Source organism: Dermacentor variabilis, chromosome 5 (genome assembly GCF_050947875.1).
Source record: "Dermacentor variabilis isolate Ectoservices chromosome 5, ASM5094787v1, whole genome shotgun sequence".
NCBI classification, from domain to species: Eukaryota; Metazoa; Arthropoda; class Arachnida; order Ixodida; family Ixodidae; genus Dermacentor; species Dermacentor variabilis.
The window spans coordinates 39,005,320-39,027,305 of NC_134572.1; the positions used below are offsets into that span (position 1 = coordinate 39,005,320).

Sequence of the window (21,986 nt, forward strand, 5' to 3'; positions counted from 1 at the left end):
AGTGGGGACGACACAACTATCGTCGACCGTGACGAGGCAGTGGCTGATATGGCGGAAGTGGACAGCAACGGCTTCAAGGTGGTGAGTCATCGGAAGCAAAGAACGGTGGGAATCCCAGTGATAGTTTTGCAAACAGAGAAAGGTGTTGATTTTAGAGAGCAGAAACCTATCAGGCTCTTCGAAGCCATTAAAGTACTGGTGGGATCTGTCCCGATTCGCAGCCGCTTCACATCGCAAGGCGCTCTTTATTTATATATAACAACGGAAGAGCAAGTGGACATTCTTCTCCAGTGCTCTCAAATTGGTGACATAAGTGTTAAAGCCCGGCTGCCCCACTCCTACATGACTAACACATGTGTTATTAGGGGAGTACCAGTGTGGCATTCGGGAAGCGACCTTCTTGACTACTTGAAACCGCAAGGTGTTCTGCACGTGAAACGTCTCATGCGCCAGGTGGAGACTCAAGACAAAGAATGGGCAGCGAAACCTACTAACTCTGTTGTGATAACGTTTGCTCCTAACACCGAGCGCCCCGAAAAAATTGACCTCGGTTTTACCAAGCATGCAGTCAAAGAATTCGTTGAACCTCCTTTCCGATGCTTTAGGTGCCAACGCTTTGGGCGTGTAGCTAAAGTCTGCATCAAAGATCAACGTTGTAAACGATGCGGTGGCGCCCACGATTACAAAGCCTGCAAGGCAGATTTTGCTTGCGCTAATTGTGGTGGTGACCATCCAGCGAGTTTCGGTGGCTGCCCCTTCAGTGTAAGCGCCTTACACCGCCGAGTGTCCTTCATTAGTGGTCCCAAACCACAACCTACTGAGAAGCGGATAACTGGAAGTGACGCGTTCCCGGCGTTAGATTCGGAAGTTGAGTTCCCTGCGTTAGAGTCGGAAGTTCGCTGCGTGCTAACCAGCAACGTCAGAGAGCGACCTGAGCCTAGCAAGACGGCAAAGTCCTCTGTGGGTGAGTCGGTCGTTCGATATGCTGCAGCAAAAAGTGTCCAAGTTTCTCAGCGACAAGACTCGACAGCCAGACAGCCACACAAGTTTCACAGCCAGACTCGACAACATGGAGGACATTCCCTCGCCTCAAAAGAGATGAAGAAACCAGCTGCAGTGGCCAAGAGTGGGTCCCAGTCCGCAACCTTTGTTGAAGTTGTGAGGCAGTGTGTACAGCAAAATAAGGAGCTCAAAAATCAGGACCTGTCCGACCTTCTGCGAGTTTTGTTTGAAGTCCTGCGTTCATATGTTCAAAAGGCGTCAGGCAGGGAGATACGATATCTCCAATGCTATTCACAGCGTGTTTACAGGAGGTATTCAGAGACCTGGATTGGGAAGAATTGGCGATAAAAGTTAATGGAGAATACCTTAGTAACTTGCGATTCGCTGATGATATTGCCTTGCTTAGTAACTCAGGGGACCAATTGCAATGCATGCTCACTGACCTGGAGAGGCGAAGCAGAAGAGTGGGTCTAAAAATTAATATGCAGAAAACTAAAGTAATGCTTAACAGTCTCGGGAGAGAACAGCAATTTACAATAGGCAGCGAGGCACTGGAAGTCGTAAGGGAATGCATCTACTTAGGGCAGGTAGTGACGGCAGATCCGGATCATGAGACTGAAATAATCAGAAGAATAAGAATGGGCTGGAGTGCGTTTGGCAGGCATTCCCAAATCATGAACAGCAGGTTGCCGTTATCCCTCAAGAGAAAAGTATATAATAGCTGTGTCTTACCAGTACTCACCTACGGGGCAGAAACCTGGAGGCTTACGAAAAGGGTTCTACTCAAACTGAGGACGACACAACGAGCTATGGAAAGAAGAATGATAGGTGTAACGTTAAGGGATAAGAAAAGAGCAGATTGGGTGAGGGAACAAACGCGAGTTAATGACATCTTAGTTGAAATCAAGAAAACGAAATGGGCATGGGCAGGACATGTAACGAGGAGGGAAGATAACCGATGGTCATTAAGGGTTACGGACTGGATCCCAAGGGAAGGGAAGCGTAGCAGGGGGCGGCAGAAAGTTAGGTGGGCGGATGAGATTAAGAAGTTTGCAGGGACGGCATGGCCACAATTAGTACATGACCGGGGTTGTTGGAGAAGTATGGGAGAGGCCTTTGCCTTGCAGTGGGCGTAACCAGGCTGATGATGATGATTATGATGATGATGATGTTCATATGTTCAAGCGATGCAGACTGGAACCCTGAAGAACTTTCTTCAGCTCGTTCTTTCCTTTGAGCCCATGATTACCACCTTCGCAGCGACCTTTACCTTATAATATGGCTAGTCTTCTTCAACCTCGTGCAACAAAAAATCACCGAAAAGTGCCGTTTATTATGCAATGGAACTGCGCTGGGATTATAAGTCGATTAGCAGAACTTAAACTATTTCTGAAAGATACGTGTGTTCCAGTATTAGCCCTCTCGGAGGCTGGCCTACGAAGCGGGAGATCGTTCACTGGATATGTCGCCCATAAGAATTCCAGCATAAAGTCATTTCCCGCGGGAAGTGCTGCCCTTTACATACGAAGAGATATTCCTCATGTGGCTTTGAACGTCACCGATCTTTGCACCGATAGTACTGAGGTAGCGGCTGTGAGGATAAGGCTTGGCTTCCGCACTCTTTCTGTTGCCTCCGTATACGTGTCTCCGCGGAAGAAGGTAGCAATGGACTTGTTTCTCCAGCAGCTTTGTGGCCGTTGCCCAGCGCCCGGGATTATCTGCGGGGACTTCAACGCCCATCACTCTGTCTGGGGTGACAGGAACACAGACTCCCGCGGACGCAAACTTGTAGAAGTTATCGACAGTTTGGACCTGTGCGTGGCCAATGACGGAAGTCCGACTTTCTTCCGGCCTGCAGCCTCAGCCACATCCATAGACCTAACCTTGCATTCATCTGACGTCCGCGCGAAGTGGTCAACTGCTCCTGACCGCATGTGAAGTGATCACTATCCAATTTTAGTGTTTACTGCCGACTTCCATATGCGCGGCTCTAAAATTAGCCATGTCGTTAATTGGGACAAATACAGGGAGCAACTTGCATGTGTTTCTGGTGATGTCATAGACAAAATGATTTCTGGTAAGGTGGCTGCTACCACAGCGGTTAAGTTGCCTAATCATTTTCCGACTCCGGATTTAAAACTCAGGAACCTTTGCGCAGCGCGCAGAAGGGCGGAGCGACAACTGATGCGGAAGAAGGACGACAGATCCTTGAAGATGACCTTCAATAGGCTTAACTCTGCCATTCGACGCCATACGAACAAGCTCTGTAGGTCGCAGTGGGCGTCCTTCTGCGCTAGCTTGACGGTTTTCTCACCGATGACGAGAATTTGGCGAGTCATTGGCAGTCTTGCTGGAGATTCTCGTCCTAGTAAACCTTTCGAAGCGCTTGCACTGCGCAAGCAGAAACCTCTCGTGTGCTTGGCAGAGGAATTTGCAGATGCATTTCTATGTGTAAGTTCAGGAATTCATCCCTGCGCTCAGCCTGCAACATCTACGTCTGTGATGGACGCCCCGTTTACACTTCAAGAGCTACAGACAGCGCTCAGCAGCCTGCGGCGTCGATGTGCACCAGGTCCTGACGGCATCACCAACCAGATGATGCAGAACCTACCTCTGGAACACCGGAAGATGCTCCTAAGCTATCTCAATCGAGTGTGGGAGACTGGCGACGTTCCTCCTTCATGGAAGGTGGCTCACGTTGTCCCAGTGCTGAAGTCCGGCAAAGAAATGACAGACTTGGCCTCGTATCGTCCTGTATCACTGACGTCGTGCGTGGCTAAGCTCATGGAGAAGCTGGCAAGTAAGCATTTATCTTGGTGGCTCGAAGATAGAAGGGCTCTGCCAACATGCATGACTGGATTCCGAACAGGTTTAAGCGCGCAAGATAGCGTCTTGGACTTGATAAGCCATATTGAACATCATAGAGCTTTCGGCCTTTCAACACTAGTTATTTTCCTAGACGTATCAAAGGCTTATGATAACGTCCTTCAGAGCTCAATACGAAATAGTTTGCAGGCCATGGGCGTGCAGGGCTATTTTCTGCGATTCATTCACTCATTTATCAGTCATCGGAAAATTCAAGTGCTATCAGGAAGTACCAGAAGCACCGAAAGGGCGGTATCGCGAGGTGTACCTCAGGGAAGTGTTCTTTCCCCAAAGCTTTTTAACGTTGCAATGGCTGGTCTTCCCGCTGAAGTGCAAAAACATTGCAGGCATGTCCATATGTCGATATACGCGGACGACATTTGTCTTTGGTTAACTGGATATCAACACAAGCGTTTAGCTCTGATAGCTCGACAGGCATTACTTTCAGTTCAAAATTACCTTCAAGGTGTTGGGTTGACTCTCTCGGTAGAAAAATCTGGCTTCATCATGTTTCCAGGTGGAGGAAGAAGCTATGCGCGGCTGGAGATATTCCTTAATCATTCTTGTCTTCGACAATTGAAACACAAGCGCTTTTTGGGCGTCATTATTGACTACCGCCTACAGTGGCGACGAGCTGGGGACTCGGTTAAGACATCAATATCTTCGCGTCTCAATGTGATCCGTAGAGTTGCAAGTGAGCAATGGGGATATCACCCTTCTTCAATGATCAGGTTGCACGATGCACTAGTGACGAGTCGAATAATGTATCAGCTCCCTTTAATTTCCCCATCGATATCACAGCTGGAACGACTTGAGGTTCTGCACAGAAAGGGCTTAAGAAGGGCTCTTGGCGTTCCGCAGACTGCTCCTAACAATGCAGTACTTTATGAATCTCTATCGAGACCTCTTACCTTAGTCGCTTCACAAAGGTTATTGTTGCAAATTGGCCGCCTCAAACAGACGGCAGCCTGCCGAACCCTTCTACAGCGCCTTCCAAAGAGATCCGAGTCCCGAGCGTACTTGGCCCTTAAAACTCTTGGTTACCTGGGTCTTGACGCTAGAGGTCGAACTAAGAGGTTGAAACCACCTTGGTCTTTTGCGAGCCTCGATTGTTCGTTGGCAATTCCTCACGTTCGTGCTAAGCGGAGTTCTCCTTTGGCGGCAACGCGTTCGCTCGTACTGGAACATCTTGAAACTGAATATGCAAGTCATCTTCAAATTTTTGCTGATGGCTCTGTGGACAAGGTCAGAGGATCTAGTGCAGCTGCTTTTCACATTCCCTCTTTGAGGTATGATTGGTCCGTTCGCTTCACTGCAGTCGTGTCCTCCACAACGGCAGAAAGCGTTGCCATTGAGGCAGCTCTCAAAAAGCTACGGTTTTGTACGCCTCAACCTGTTGTCATTCTTACAGATTCGAAATCCGCCCTTCAAAGGTTAGAGCACGGGTTCCCTACTGATGCCTTATCTCTAAGCTCCCTAAGTTCGGTGCAAAATCTCCGTGTCAAAGGCTTCTTCATACGATTCCAATGGGTGCCATCACACATAGGTATCATAGGCAACGAGATGGCGGACAGCCTCGCCCATAGAGCGCTGTCTGGGAATCCTTTGAGACAAGTGCCTCAAGAAGACAAGAGACTCTTCAGAGAAGCGGTGTCGTGCCAGTTCAGTTCTTTGTGGAGCTCACCTTACAAGCCATGTGTGATCAAGGGTCTCAAAAGAAACCAAGCCACCTTACTGCACCGCATTCGCACGGGCTCTGCTCGTACCCGTGCGTGGAAGCATAAGACTGGCCTGGCGTTATCACCACTATGTTCAACGTGTGGTGTGTGCGGTGACATAGAACATTACCTAATGTGCTGCATTGTGTATAACGCGGAAAGGAGGGTGTTATTCGGGTCCCTCAAGAGCACAGGACTTCCTCACAGCTCTCTTCAGGACATTGTTTTCCCGCGCTGGAACCCATTGTGTAGGAAGGAGGTCTCTCGCCTTCTGTTAAATTACCTAGAGGACACGGATTTGGCTTCCACATGGTGAACTGAGGAGTGACCATTTGTAATTGGGACGTCTGTGTCTGATTATGTGATTTATTTATTTTAAGTGTCGCTACGGTGGAACAATTGCCGGCAGCAACTGCAAGGCTAATCCCACCAGTAGCCTACAACAACTCAACTCAACTCAACTCAACTTACGGGCATCAAGCAAGAAAACGTGCGAGTGAACGACAGAGCCACTAGGAAAAGTTGAGATGCACTTAAAAAGCCACAAATCAACTTCGTCCGGGCTCTTGCGCTTCTATAAATACCGTGGGCGTGGATGCCCTTCGCGGTACGGTGCGGACGGAGGAAACAAAGGGCCAGGCAACATGACAGTCACCTCGACAATACCACAACGGTTCATTGGGCTTGGAAGTGTTCCAGTGTGCAGGCTTCACTTATATATCTTTGTTCTATAGTTCCCGTCTACTCTGCCTTTCGCAGTCAATGCTGTAGGCACCACACTGAGCGCACCGTGCCGTGCAAGGACAAGGCATTCTGAAAAACGTGGAAATATGGGCGATGCTCTGCGTTCAGCGTGTTTGCTGAAAACTTGTGAAACGAAAAGCAACGCACTCGACAAAAAGCAAACTCATAAAAATTTGCAGTTTGGCAAATTGGCGAAATCAGAAACTATTAAGCAGTAAGAAAGAACAGAAGATGCTGTTTCGCGGCAGCGACTGTAAACAAGAGAAGAACATGCGTCTGAATTAAAAGGGTCACCCGTTCATATCGTAACCCACAGATATAAGGAAACACCTCTCTGTAGTGATCTCACCCTCTTTCATGTCTCATTGAGCTTTGTTACCACACTGTAAAGGGCAGGCGAAAAATCGATCGTTTTCAGAAAGGCCCCCTGAGCAAACGACGGTTCGATTAGATGGTTTACCACTAAAAAGCTTGAATCGGGAGGCGGAAATGCTTGAAACTACGCAAATCATTTTAGCCGCTGAGTAAACTTGCACACACTACTCATCGCCTGTCATTTCAGTGATTGCTTAGACGTGTTCTGTCCTGGATGCATCATTTACTGCAAGGCTTGTTAGAACAACGAAGCATCCTGTGGAATTATACTGTTGAAGTCGCCGTGTTTTCGAAAACTATAGAGTTCTAGCGTTATAATGAAAATTGAAAATCTTCTGTATTTTATAGTGAACTAACACATGCTAACACATGGCCCAGTACTATGTTGATACACTGAACAGCGGTGTGTCTACGACACCAAATACTCTGAATGTACGAAATGTCAATTTAAAGAAAGGAGAATTTGCAAAAAGCATTCGCTGTTTTAAGTTCTTGGCTCTTATAGCAAATGGAACCCTATAGCAGCAATACCAATGGGACACTAATGGAAGTAAAATTTAATTCTTGAAATGTGTAGCTGCTTCATTATCCTTTTCCTTCATATGGCTGCGATTAACAAAATTAAGCGCTGGGGTTCTCTTCTTCTCGTACAGTGCAAATAAAAAGATTGTAATGACATTTAGTGCACTTTAGTGTCCTAGTCGATATAACGCTTAATAAAAAAAGAAGCTCCTCAACTCTGTGTGAAACACACACACATGTACACGCACAAGAACAAGACACCTAACTGTTCAGAAAAGGTTCACACATAAAATAACATAACTTGATGTGGCGTGAGTTCCGCGAAGCCTCGCCTGAGTTACTTGAGTTCCTGCAAAAGTAAGTTTTTCACGTGCACTACGCCAGAGATGCCACGTGTGTCAGTGGTGTTGTATAGCATGAATATCGGTATACTGACTGAATCACCGATTACGTCGGAAGTACAAATGTATCATATTGCGGTCGCATCTGAGTTGTCGCAAAAGAAGTGCGCTGGGAGCTTTATTGTTGTTGCTGTTTGCTAATGACATTGCTGACGTTGGCATGTTGTCAAGCCAAATACGACTATTTGCAGATGATCGGGCTTTGTTTAGTGAAATCAGTTGTACTACCGACCCGAATGACCTGAATGACAACCTAAACAAAATTATTCATGGGTTCGAACAATGGGGAATGACCCTACATGTCTTATATTTCGAAAGAAATCATCTCTCTCCTATATACACATATTAGGTTCTTCCTCATCAAGAGAAGTTACTAACTACAAATATTTGGTTGTCACCCCCTCTAGCAACCAATCATGGAACATTCACTTTAAGAATATATGCGCCTTCGATTTTCGTTGACTGTGTTTCCTGAAATAGAAACTTAAAAAAAGCTCCACTAGGAGTTGAACTCCAAGCTTAGTATTGCTTATTTCGACCGCAGCTCTAGTACGCCTGCATTGCCAACGACCCCTACGTACAAACAGCGAAAAATGAGAAGTTTTGAACGAATCCAAAATCAGGATGTCTGGTATATGTACAACAAAATTTCCATCTTCGACTATCCAAATTAAATAATGAGATCTAATCACATAATGTTAATTGAATGCGCAGGAATAAAGCACTGCTTGAATTGCTTTCCGAACAACTCAATAACAAACTCAGCATCGCACGCGTAATGCCAAGACGTGGGATCGTTCCCCACCTGCGGCAAGTTGTTTTTCCATCCGCTTTCATTCCCAGTAATTTATCATTTCTTTAATTCAATTAGCAAGTAGAAGTAATTTCCCCTATGTTTTCCTTGGTGTCATTGTTTGTACACGTTTAGGATATGATTAATAAAAATCGGGCCCCTCGGTTAACCCCCTTTCTTCTCGTTCTTACATAACGAGGGTCTCGAATCCGGCAACAGTGATGCCTTCAGGTAGCATGTGCGGGTTTATTGACCAGTTGGCTTCACCCAGAAAGATCACGTACTCGTGACGCCTGCGGCAGAAAGGATGCTCCGCATCCGCCGCCAAGGTTTGTGAGGGGTGACACTGGCTAATACTTCCAAAGTTAGTTCTAGTAGTAACACATAAATACTAAATAGTGCAAGGGAATGCCGCACCGCTTTAGCTCAATTGGTTAGAGCATCGCACATGCAATATGAAGACATGGGATAGTTCCCCACTTGCGGCCAGTTGTTTTTTGATCAACTTTCATTGCCATTAATTTATCGTTTCTTTAATTGAATCAGTAGGTACAAGTAATTTCTCATATGTTTTCCTTGGTTTCTCATATGTTTTCCTTGTTTGTTGGCCTTCTCATGATATGATAAATGAAAATTGGGCAGCTCGGTTCGCCCCCTTTCTTCTCGTTCAACAACAAACTGGTACTCGGCCCCTGCAAGTATATGTAAATTCAATAATTACGAGACCCAACTCACCACTGTCTTCCAAATGCTTTAACCCCCATAACTGGTACAGCGCAACATACAAAGGAAGAAACTAGCCGAGCCGGCCAGATAAAGGAACACAGCGCTGTTCCTTTATCTGGCCGGCTCGGCTTGTTTCTTCCTTTTATGTTGCGCTGTACTCTTTCTAGAATGCAATACTAACTCGCCCAATCCTGAACCCTCTTTAACCCCTATGTTGCCCGAACGAACATATTTAAATACTTCTTCTTTTTATTCGCGAACCATAGTTCACTGAAATCGATTGGGTTTGTGACAATTGTATTCCCATATTTGCACTTTTTTGTGTTCGCATGTCTTCTTCATTTTCTTTTGCTTACTTTTGCCCTGGTTGCACGGCCTTCATGTCCACAGTATGTATATTAAATACATAATAAACAAATAAAAATAATCACTAGTATTCCATAGATAACAAACTCTGCTTCTCATAAAGAACTAGTGGTTCCTCAAAATGTTAATCTGCATTAAGCACCATAAGTAGAGTAGAGTAGAGTAATAAGTAGAGTAATAAAGTAGACATAAGTAGAGTAATAAAGTAGAGATATCAGCAGTAAGTTTAATTATATACCTGTATCACTTAAGGTAAATAATTCACAGTAAGAGCCCTGTGAACTTTCGGTAAACAGTACAACATATTCCTGCCGTAGTGCAACTGGTTCAAGATGCAAACAGCCGAGTTGAATCTATCACTGAATTATAGAGTGCACTGGCCACTAGGGGATAGCTCAATTGGACGTTGAGTGGCACAGCGGAGACGCTTACTGTCAAGTTCCAGTTCGGTAGCCACGTGCTGGGCCAAGCTTGGGTCACGCCTTGCTCAATAATGCATTCAGGATTACGGCCTCTCGCCGTAACATACACATGGCTCTCATTACTAAGTAAGCGATAGGAACTGCAAGCAAAGGCGCGATTTCCAATGAGTGTTTATCAAGTGGTACGGGATGATGTTTCGCGTTTTTACTTGTGTCAATAGGCTGCTTTAGCGGATTTTTTACTGTGAGTTGGGAAACAAAGAGGGCAGGAAAACAGGCTTCAGGTGGAGGAGGAAAGCCTCAAAGTCGCCAAGAACATCGACATAGGCCAGAAGCTCAAACACAGCTTACATTGCTTGGCAATGTGATTCCGCGGAGCTCGTGGTAGTATATATTGGGATCCTTGAGTTTGCCTTTCTTCACATCATTGGAAACATGTTTCTTTCGCCCCGTTAAACAACGTACATGATTCAAGACTAAGCCTGCTTTTTCGGCGTCTTACTGGTAACCAATGATTCGCTCGGTTGCTGCTCCTTGCATTGGGAACACTTCCGAGAAATACTTTTCATTCGCAATGACGTGCATGCCTACACACCGATACATATGCGATGCATATGATATCCACAGGCGGGAAAGGACAAATGAGTGTGTTAAGCGCCGTCTTGTCCGAAGATTCCGTGCACATGTGCGAACTGAAAGAATTTACGCAGTAACCTGAATAGTAACGGGTAGGTTTCCAAATATGTATTGTGCTTCGCCACGCTTGCACTGATAACAAGAGTGCGTGCTCTGTACGATCAACCACGACTGGCAACATGGAGGCCACAGAGAGCATAAGCAATCTCGCAGGACAAACGCGAATAAGTTATGACTAAGGTTGGTGAGCGCTCTCCCCAAAAATAAAAATTGTTGAAGGGGACGAATTGCCATTCACCCCACTGTAGCACTAAGCCACAAAGCAAAGCAAAACTGGTTTTTCAAAAAGGAAGCTTTTGTTTTGAAGAAAATTTGTCTCGTTCGTGCAACTAACAGAACCTATTCTTTACTTGTTTATGTTAGGTGAGATCTAACATTTCAAATTTGTGGCAGTTCCATTTCTGCATATACATTAGGATAGGCAGATATAACACAAAGATGGTGCTTGAAACTTGAGCACAAGAGGGCATGGTAAGCAAACGCTACCGCAAGTTGGTCAAATAAAGCAGCGACATCTATTAAAATAATTTCTTGAAGCAATAAGAATTTTGTAAGCATCCTACACTCATGTATACAGGGCCTTTCGTGTTAACTAGAATGACTCTAACGCTTCGCTCTGCACTGCGAATGGTCTAGAACGTATCTCAACAAGAAATAAATTCGTTTTAGCATGTGTTACAACGGCGTAAAGAGAGCTCACATCGGCATCAGTTAAACTGATGAAGAGCAGTCTGTGCCAACAAATGCTAAAGTAGAGCACGTTGTGTGGTAGTTGGTTCATAGCTTTCACAAGATGAAGCACCGACAGAGGCAGCACACTAAGAAAAAACAATGACAGGAAGCACCTGCTCCTGTCATTGTTCTTTCTTAGTGTGCTGTCTCTGTTGGCGCTTTATCTATTGAAATCCTAAAGCTCCCAATGATATGATGGTCTATTTTTTTTACTCTTTTAACGCAAGGCTGACAGCATAAGTGATGCCTTTGCCCGCGCAAGCTCTGGTCTGCGCTCTAACTTCTCCTCGGTAACCGTTATGAAGAAATTAATGTATGAAAAACAGAATGAGTTTGAAAGGGGAAAAACACATACGGTAGCGGTAGTGAGTTTTGAACCTATGACCCCACAGTCAATGGCCGAGTGTCTTACCAACTGGGCTAAACGAGCGCCTTTCAGATAGCGGGCCTTTGCACTCTACTTTATGACATCAAGCTGCATGAGTCAAAATATTCATTACCAAGCCCGGCGCGAGGAAAACGGTGACGTCAAAACACGGCGGCTTACTCGAGAGCGTCTCCATTAGATAATATGGCAGCATTACGCCACGGATCGAAGTACGTCGGCCTTGCGGCCAAGCGTCTAAACGTGATCGCTTGCCCATGAGGGGTTCTCAACTCGAAGGGCCGCTCAGCATCGTTCAAGTGCAATTTAATGCTTTCACATTCACAAATCATAAGAAGTGCTTAGGTGACCTCGAATTTATTACTTTGGAACCCTGCCTGGAAGGCAGCGACACTTGTTAGCGTGGAAATTCCTTAAAAATCGTAATACGCATAGAACAAAGCGGAAATGCCTATACAATGTAAAGACTGCGATATTAAAGAATGTATATGGTGTGCTTAGTAACAGCGGACTTACATACAGTCGCTAGTATACTGTCGCTAGTATGCATTCAGCATACCAAGGTGTCAACTCAACGTGGCGCGACGGGCTGTTCTTTCTTTCTGACTGTCTGCACCATTATAAAATTATTCATCTTATTCAAACTGTGAGCAGCTTGCTCCATTCTATCCTTATAAATCATGGTCTTATTATTCCTTTCAAGATCTTACGACACCTGCAGAGCGGTTGTCAGTCTTTCTAAATAAAAACAAATATACAACTGTCACTCAAACATTAGATACTCTTGCTTCTAGATAAAATGTAGATTGACTAGTGAAACTTTGTAAGGCTACAGCGTTTTGTTATTTTCCACAAAGAGAATTGTAGTGTCATTCCGTGAAAACACTCGTTACTGCGAAGCTAATCAAGTCTCTTCGGAGGCCGAAAACGCCACCTCCATATAGCTCATACTAAAATAAATTTTTTTTTGTTACAGCTGCAGTGTTCGTTAGCGACGATAACAACTGGTTCACACAATAATCGTGACATACAACCTTGCAGCGAAAAGCAGCTTTGAAAAACAGTATGCCTGAAGAACGTGCAGCCTGTATAAGCACTGAAATGCAAACAATGCTTCACCTAGAGTGTCGCTCGGCAACAGTATTTCCGATAAATTGTCATGTTCACCCTGACATATGCTTCAGAGTCAGTTGCTCCAGTCTAAAAGTTCGGGATTATGTACATGTTTTTTGCCCGGCGGCATCATTAACGCACTGACAACGAAATGTTTTTCGTAGTGACAAGTTCTCGACGCGAAATTCTGCTGTATTCTTTAATATATCTTCAATCTGTGTTTATTTTCTACTATTCCAAAAAGTTGGCCATCCTCTGCTCTTATCAGACGTGGTGCTCGTCTAGCGACGACTTACGTACGCTTTGCAGCGGTGATGAACTCTGCGTAGACTGCAGTCTTTACCAAGGGAAGAAAAGCCTCGTATGCTTCCTCACCCGCTTGAGTGGCAGTCTTTTCGCCATTGGTGCCACCGCGGTATTCATAAAACCAAATCTGCCAAAAAGCGCGCAATGCCTTGTAAGCTGCCGTTAGCCTCCCATAGAGAGAGAATGCTTTTCTATTTCCCTGGTGCATTGGAGTCTCAAACGGAAACTCCTGTGACACGTCGAGTAATGTGCGTTTAAACAACGTCTTGCATGTTACTCACAGGCCTAAGTTTAACGTAGGACGCCATTCGTCGTCGAAAAAGAGTGATGGCCTAAATAGGTGGAGGAATGATGAAACGGAGGACACTGGCCTTATTTCATTCCTGCTATTGCAGTTCATCACTACAGTTTGAATATTTCTCAATGCATTAAAATCACGGTGTAGAATTCAGTATACCTTTACCTTGAACCCCCCCTCCTCCTCAACATTTGTGAAAAGAAGGGTAAACCAAGATAAAATGTACTTTTTTCTTGCACAATACTTTGCTAAATTCAAGTTTCCAGCACACTCTGAGAACGTTGTTTGACGAGAATCGTTTTAGCCGCCTGAGCTGCCCTATATAGTTGACAGATTTACAGAATGAACTACGCCATCTTCTTTTTGTGTGTGTGAAAGATTCTCCTAATTAACCCTATGTCTGATGGCTGCTAGAAACGGAGAGACATAGAAAACGGATTCTGAAAAGGACTAAAATTAACAACAACCTGGCCACAAATTCAAAAAGCATGTTTTTCATAAGTCATATTTGCCGTTGGCCGGTCATCTTCGCTAATGATATCTCCAGCTTCAGAGTTGGCTGCAATTGGTTCTGACGAACAAGTATAGCACAAGAACTTTTTTGCGAGTACGGGCCCTGATTTATACCGGCCAATAAATTTCTATGGTTCACCTGCGGTTAGACGGCAGCACGCGGAACAGCCAGAAGACTTGGTTTATTGTCAGTAGGCGTTAAAAAAAGGAGTAATAGCGAGTTCAGATCGGGGGCCCCTATAGTATGCACAGTCGCTAGCTTGAATGAAAGGCTGGCTACTTCGACTCCCTGTCACGGCTTTCGTGTTCCGATCAGCGCTGAAATGCAAAAAAAAACAATGCTCGTGTACTGTACTTTGTATGCACGTGAAAAGGATCCCTGCTGGTTAAACTGATTCCGAAGCCCTGCACTACGGCAGGCAGTCCTCATAACTTTTTGTGCAGTTTACACGCAGTAATCACTTCCTTCCGCTTTTCTTCTTTCTAGTCCCCCTTTCCCCCACCCCCAGTGCAGGCTAGCAAACGGGGTGCTCGTCTGGTTGATCTCCCTGCCTTTCCTCTCTTTGCTATCTCTTTTCTGCATGTTAAAGCCTCCCCCTCCCCCCCCCCCCCCCAATTCGTTTTAACGAACGTGGTTAACAGATACAAACAGCACTAAACTGGTGCATCAGTGCCGTAGCAAACACGCAGAATTTGTCAACTTATAGCTACGTCAAAAAGGGTGTCTGACTTGGAACATCTGAAGTATAACAAAATTGATTTTGTCGTAAAGTAATTTAGAGTAGCTCGTAACTTAGACCAAGGCAAAAGTATGTCACAGCAGGAGTGACTTTGCCGCCGTCCGCGTTCATTCTATTTTGAAACGGCGTGGCTAGTTTCGGCTGAACGCTACCTGAACACAAAATTACCTTGCAATTATTTCTTTTTTTTTTCAGCTTGTACTAATCTGAAATGTAGTCGCAATAAGTAACAGTGAAGCAATGCAGGAAATGTTCGATTAAAGGTTCTTACTATGTTTTGTGGTCTTGAAAAAAAAAGAAACGTAACGAATACGTGGAGGCATACCAGGAAGCAGTTTTTATATTAGTATATAAAAGAACGACAGCTTCGTCGGAATCGTTGTGTGAGCGAATGTAATTTACATGCTTACTACAGTAGAAATAAACAGATACAGTAGACGCTATAAAGAGGTCGTATCGGTACTTTTAATAAGCATTTGAATAAAGCCGATAACGACGGTTATAATACTCAAATATGTAGATACCATGAGATACCTAAGCGTTATAAAATAATGGACTTCCCGAAGCAATCGTAACCTTCAATTGATGTTTTTGAGGAGATGCGCAAGTGGTAACAGTTACTTCACACACTTGTTGCCATATGGTGTATTGATATTGTCTTTAGCTGAATCTCATTTTGATATGGCCTTTGACCTTTCGATGACATTCGTTGAGGAGGCCAAGTATGCGCTTTCTTCCTGTGTAGGCGTCGAGCAAGCGCACTGCCTTTGTCGAGCTCATTAAAGGCTGGTCATGTTGAGGAACAACGGCCGACGTTTAACGAGGGTTCAACACGCCAATGGGAAGCCTTAAAGCAGACCCGCTGTAGTGTAAAAGACAAAATATATATCGGTATACCATTCATGGACAAGTGCGATTTATTTATTTATTTTAAATGATTATATTTAACTATCTAAGAAACTACCGCATTTTCCGGCTATAACTCGCACCTGCGTATAAAATGCAACTCCTTTACCTCGGTCAGCATGATCAAACGACCTGATTACGCTCGATTGTACACTCGTGAGGAAATGTCATGCTCACCCAGTGCAGGGCACAAAATTTCTATAAACAACGTTTTTACGCACCGCAGAGTAAAGTGGAATAGAACTTGAACCAACGATCCTCTTAGGCGCAGGAAACGGCATTTATTGCGCTTCAGTCGAAATGACAGAAAGCTCATCCTCCGACGCACGGTCAAAAAGTCCAGCTACTTGAACCGACACAATCTCTAGTCACGGCCTCACAACACGCACGGAGGTTGCAGTGCGGTTGTGCGCTCCGTTGCCGTCACACTAACACACAAACCGCGATCACACCACGCGTCACGCCTGAAATGCATACAAAAGCCAGTTGGCTCCCGAAAGCCGAAGGGCGGCGACGCTGGTGGTGCTGCCAAACTGCTGAGACTTCTCGCACGGACGGGCGATGATGATGATGATGATGATGATGATGATGATGAAGAAGAAGGAACCCAAAGGTGACATGTTGATGATAACCAAAAGACGCGCACATTGATCGCGCCAGTGTGCTTGGTCTTATTGTTATGTAAGATGCACCGATAAAAAACCCGCCGACGAAAATTACAAAAAATTATAACAGCGTCGTATACACTATAAAATACTGTAAATCCTTAACTAATGAGCTTTTTCTTTAGCACATATGGAGGTGTATACTGTCCGCGAGGATAGTGAAAGTGGTATCGGTAGCAAATTTGGCACTGCGCACAATATCTGAATTTATCTATTTATGATGACCAGCATTGTATTATATAGCAGGAACGCTGCTGCAGCTTTATCTCATTTCTTAAGGTAGAAGTTAAGTATGGCTTTTCCGATAAAGAATGGGCTTCACATCTCACGAAGTTTTACCAAACCTTAAACGCTAAGCTTAAACAAGCTCTATACATTAAGTGAATGAAGCCTACACTGCCACAGATAAACGCAACATCGCAACGACAAAGAGGAAATTTTCGCGTCTGTACCGCGCACATGAAACGTGAGCGGACTGTTACTTATTATATGTGTAAGGCGGCACACTAACGCAGCCTGTCCATTACATGAAGAAATATTATGTGAGGCAACGAAAGTTAGAAATCTAATATTTGAAAGAGCAAATCGACGCTGCTACTTATGTTATAAGCCATCTTTCAACTTGTACATTTTCAACTACACTTTGTCCTGATTCAATTTTAATACGACGATGTTTTTCTCTTTTCTCTTGGCGCTTGTACTCTTCCTTCAAAGATGTTTTCATATAGGTTGTTTTCAGTGCGGTGGACACTGGGGGCCGATCTTCGGGCCTGTATTTTTTTTTCTTGGGGGGGGGGGGGGTACAACCATGCCTTCTTCGGGGAATATAGATATTACAAATAAATAAATCAATAAATAACATGTATTGCAGGTGACAACAACAATCACATTCTGCTCTCCTTCAAAGCGGGCACGCGATGCTTGTTGTGGTTCGTGTTGCCGGTCGAGCTATTCTTGGAATCTCTAGTCTGAAGCAATTTTGAGCGATCGATTGGATGAGCTGTGATCCTTGAAAAAATAAAAAAATAAGGATAGGGCTGCAGAGGGAGTTTATGCGAGCTCTCTTTGGGGAACGCAGCCTAATGTTTCCGACAGTTGATGTAATCTCCCGACCAACTTTGTAGGCATGTCCATATGTGTACGTGCCATGCGGTGTCGTGTTACGCCATCTCGGTTACATGAATAGTTTCACCAACTGTGAAAGAAACTTGCTGGTAATTCTCAGTGCCACGTGGCATTTGTAAATCCTGCAGTGACATTCAGATTTGTTACGAATAATTGCTACCGCATAAGGATCGACAACCCTAAATGCGTATTCTCAAAGGTTTCTGTCCGCCTTTCTTTATATAGTAAATAAAGAAATACAGGATAACCGCTCCCATTCCCCGCAAATGATGATAACTACACACTTCTCGAGGAACATAACTTGATGTGCTATCTTACGAAAAGTGCTCATCCTTCGAGAACTTTTTTAAGTTTAGGAAAAATATAGACACTGGGCCTTCACTGCCTCGCAGTAGACGACGTTTGCCAACTGCTGTTCTTGTGCATTATAACAACTTCGTAAATGTAGCGCCTTGCACAGTTGCGCTAGGTCAGCAATGCAGGGTTAGCAAGCAAGGTTAAAGGGCAAGGCCAGAGCCGAAGCTTCTGCTTGCATTCGGTTCTCCCGAAGCAGGCGCACGTGTAAGCTCACTTACATTGCATGTGAGTTATTTGAGGGAGGACGGAGGAAGGCACCACGGACACACTGCCAAGCATAGACCAGATTGAAACCTCTATTAAGCCTGTGACGCTGCTAGCGCGCACATCTACACAAATGCTTAATCATTTCAAAATTTCAATACTGTAATTTCGCAGTCGTAAAGGCACTCAGAAACTGTCTCTTCCGCATCTTAGAGGGTTAGCGGAAGGGCAGTTTGATATCTCCTATATCTCGCTCTTTGTATTATGTTACTCATTTTGTGGTCAGCAGCTTTAAGTGGCTGTTCTAGCTTACGAACGGGTTTGGGCCCGTCAGAGACTAAAATTATGATTGTTATTTGCCTTGGCGAAGAACCAATAGTCCCTACGAACAAGGAAACTATTTGAGGTAATAGGATTCGGGGGGGGTAGTAAAAGAAAGCCGAATATTACGAGACAATCTAATTTTCATGAAAGAAATAAAGGCAACAGAATCAAAGTCGGGAAAAGAAGCGATCACCTCTGTTGCGCAGACGAACCTACAGCCTTCTCACGGCGTTTAACCTTGGGCAGGTTGAGTAATCGTACAGCGCCACTACAGTTGCGGTGAGAGTGATGATGGTTATCAATTGTTTAACAAACAAGGAGGAGGAAGGGGGAAGGCACTTGTTAGTTTGGGAGTGCTTTGCGAGCAATTAAGATTTTAAAGACAGAAACAGCGTCAGAAGAAGAGCGGCAACGCAGCGAGAGCCTCTAAACTTGCATCAAACAGAAATCGTGCGAGCCTGGCCCCGGGCCCACGGCGTGGCGCCACTCTCCACACCGCCGCGGCGACTGCCAAAGCGAGCGCGCGGCTCGATGTTCGAAGCGCGGACTCTGAGGCCACAGCCACCGCTGACAGCAGCCCCGGTTGCGCTGAGCAGTCGCGTACCGCGCGGCGCTCTTCCCAAGTGCGAGGCATGCCACTCCGCGTGGAAATACTTTCGCCGCAGCCGCTTTCCACCTGTGGCTAACGATTGCCTCAAAGGAACATGACGTCGCAGCCCGGAGCGCCCGTCCGTGGGACGGGCCGAGCCGCTCGCTCGTTTCTGATTCTTGTTATCTCGCTCACCTTCCCCAGTGCTTTGTGTCAGGTGCTTCAGCACAGCAAAATTTCTTTGCCAGGAGCTGCGCTAGAAACTAGAGAGGAGGCGCTGAAGCTGAAAGGGCCCCACCGTCCGCCCGAAATCTTGGTGCTCGCTCCGGATGACGACATGTTTCCTTACTCGTTGCACAAGGTCGTTCCCGCGGTGATGGTAGCCGTCGATTACCTGCAGCACAGCAGAAACCTCACGCTCGTGGTGAACTACAACAACACCAACTGTTCGTCGTCGCACGGGCCGCTGCTGGCGTTTGACCACTACATCGCCGGCAAGGTGGACGTTTTCCTGGGGCCGACGTGCTCCTACGTGCTGGCGCCGGTGGCGCGCTACAGCGCCGAATGGGACCTGCCCGTGCTCACGTCGTCCGGCCAGAACGACAACTTCGACATGAAGCACCCAAACTACCGCCTGCTGACTCGCATGAACGGCTCCTTCACCCAAGTGGGGCAGCTTTTCATCGAGACGCTGCGCCGCTTCGGCTGGCAGGTGGTCGCTTTCCTCTTCCACGAGTTCCGCGAGCGCACCAAGGGCCACTCCGACTGCTTCTTCAACCTGGCCGCTGTTTTCAACGCTCTCGGGGGTGGGCAAATGTTCCACCAGAAGTTTGACGAAGAAGATCCGAGCCTAGACCTCGAAACGCTCATGCAACAGGTGGCACGTAACGCTAGAAGTAAGTTCAAAGTTTTTCGTTGCTTTGGTGCTGGCCTATACTTTCTTTCTGTGCTTGCTAACACACTGCAGAACGCTCGACAATGAGCATAATATTACTGATCGCGTCTCAGACGTTTCTAGCATGGTGCGGACAGAGGAATTCTTTCTTGTAATAACGTCCATCGAATTATCGCCATGGGTGGCAGATGTATCCTTGAATGTGGAGAAGAAGGCGTGCAGAGCCATTTGCCCTCACTTGCAAAGTGCACTTGTAGGGGCTTTAGTTCTTAGCACCCTTTGCGTGAAGATGGTTAGGGTCACCTTTCTTGAAAATTGCATTTTACGAAAATTCCATTTTTTATGTTTTAACCTTTCGGCCGTGGCACGGCCTTCGTCAGAATAAACAGCCGAAACGTTAAAACATAAAAAATACAATTTTCGTAAAGTGTGCTCCTTCGTTTATTCAACCACCTATGCACCGGACCTACAGAATTTTCCTTGAAATTTTATATATATATATATATATATATATATATATATATATATATATATATATATATATATATATATATATATATATCTGTGTCACTAAGTTACAAGGCGGAGTGCCACTTCATAGTTTGCTCAACTGCATGATGGCTCCCAGCATCAAATGACATTTATAGTTTAGTTTTAAACCGCACACTTGTTCTTTAATATGTATGAGGATGTCTTAAACTTAACGTTTTTATAACGGCGCAAGGACACCAGAGCGGACAGAAGAGATCAGATGTTCGAACAATTTATGTTATTTTCAGAAATTTCGGAAGATGAGTTACCTCGAGTTGTCACAACGTTGTCTATTTCTGTACGGTTTTACTGACTCCTGTTCCGCACATGACTGTTGTGCTTATGTGTTACTATAGTATATTAGGCGATGCTTCCTGGTAAGAAAATAAATAGTTGGAAGTTCCGCGCTGTGTTCACCCTTTTGTCTCCTCTGGTGCCCTTGTGCTCTTGATCAGAGCTTTGAGCCATGTTTTCCCATTAAGCCCAGTCTTACGTAATCCTTCGAGCTTACGATTTATTGAACTTCTTGCACCCACAAATCCGCGATATACTTCAAGAGAACCGTAGCGACTCTTTCCTCTGCGTAATAGCTGGTGTTCTTGTTGATTTTTCCTTTTTTGATGGTCCATTGATTCTTAGGTCTCGTCCAGAAAATTTGTGGAGCCATAATCGTGACGGCTGTGCATAAATGGGCTCATATTTATGCCATCTACATTTTCTCAGTTATTTCTTTAACCCAATACTTACCATAGTTCCGGCCACACGGCCGAATAACGGCTTGCTGCTTTTACTGGCTTGCTGTATGCAGGCTAGTCAAAAACATCTAGAATAAGTGCTGTGGCGGTTTTGTAGCGAAATAAAAATAAACGAAGAATGAAAAAGGATGTCTCAACTTTATATGCAGTGCTTTGTTTATAAATATTTCAAATCTAGTCACTTGGCATACGCCAATTTCTGTCGTTCTTAACATTTATTGGAGACGTGTGAGGGCCCGTCGGTTATCGGTGGTCAACATACGGCAAAACTGAACTGTGTTCACCAGAACTACGTTCTGCATTCACCGGAACAATAGTTAAATTGAAGCTATTTATTGAAAACTAAAATTTGCTAAATTGATATTTAAGTAAATTGAAAGCAATGAAAATTATACGTATTGCACCTTTTTTCGTCACCGGCAACCACGTCCTCTCGTTTCAGCTGCTGTCATATGACGTGTAAGGATAGAGATATGTAGTAAGAGTTATTTTTTTTTCTTCCATAAAGAAGTGGTTTCATTCTGCTAGCCATATATGAAGTCTACTGCATTTTGTAGAAAAAGAAAAGGTAACACTTTTTCATTAACTACCACAATAAAAGAGAGGTGCATCAGTTATTTCTTTCAACGAAAGCATACCGGCCAGAAGGTTGTTCTAAAATGTCAAAGTCATTCTCCTAGCTTTTCTGCGTTCTCGCACGAACAACTATCAAACAAAAAATCAAGTGTTTCGGACAAAATTTTAAATTTTATTTCCATTATATTGATTGTATTGCATGCTTAGCCTCGATGAAAAAAAATGCGCTGGACGGCTGTCGTATAGGGATGGGCATCTGCTGGATCATTACCCATACTTTAAAACAATTTTTGTTTACCCCACCCCCAGTGTAGTGTAGCAAACCAGATGCTGTTCTGGTTG

General features: G+C 44.9%; 1 protein-coding gene across 2 annotated transcripts in view; it reads left to right on the forward strand.

Moving 5' to 3' along the window:
* The first annotated feature begins 18,892 nt into the window (after positions 1-18,892).
* The window catches only part of LOC142582439 (atrial natriuretic peptide receptor 1-like), a 279,999-nt gene continuing 276,905 nt past the window's right edge, over positions 18,893-21,986 (forward strand). For both annotated transcript variants that reach the window (XR_012828436.1, XM_075692164.1), the window contains exon 1: positions 18,893-19,783. Coding sequence is in view for 1 of the 2 variants with exons in the window: in XM_075692164.1 (XP_075548279.1) it covers positions 19,003-19,783 (781 nt within the window). In the remaining variant the exon portion in view is untranslated. The remainder of the gene's footprint in view (positions 19,784-21,986) is intronic.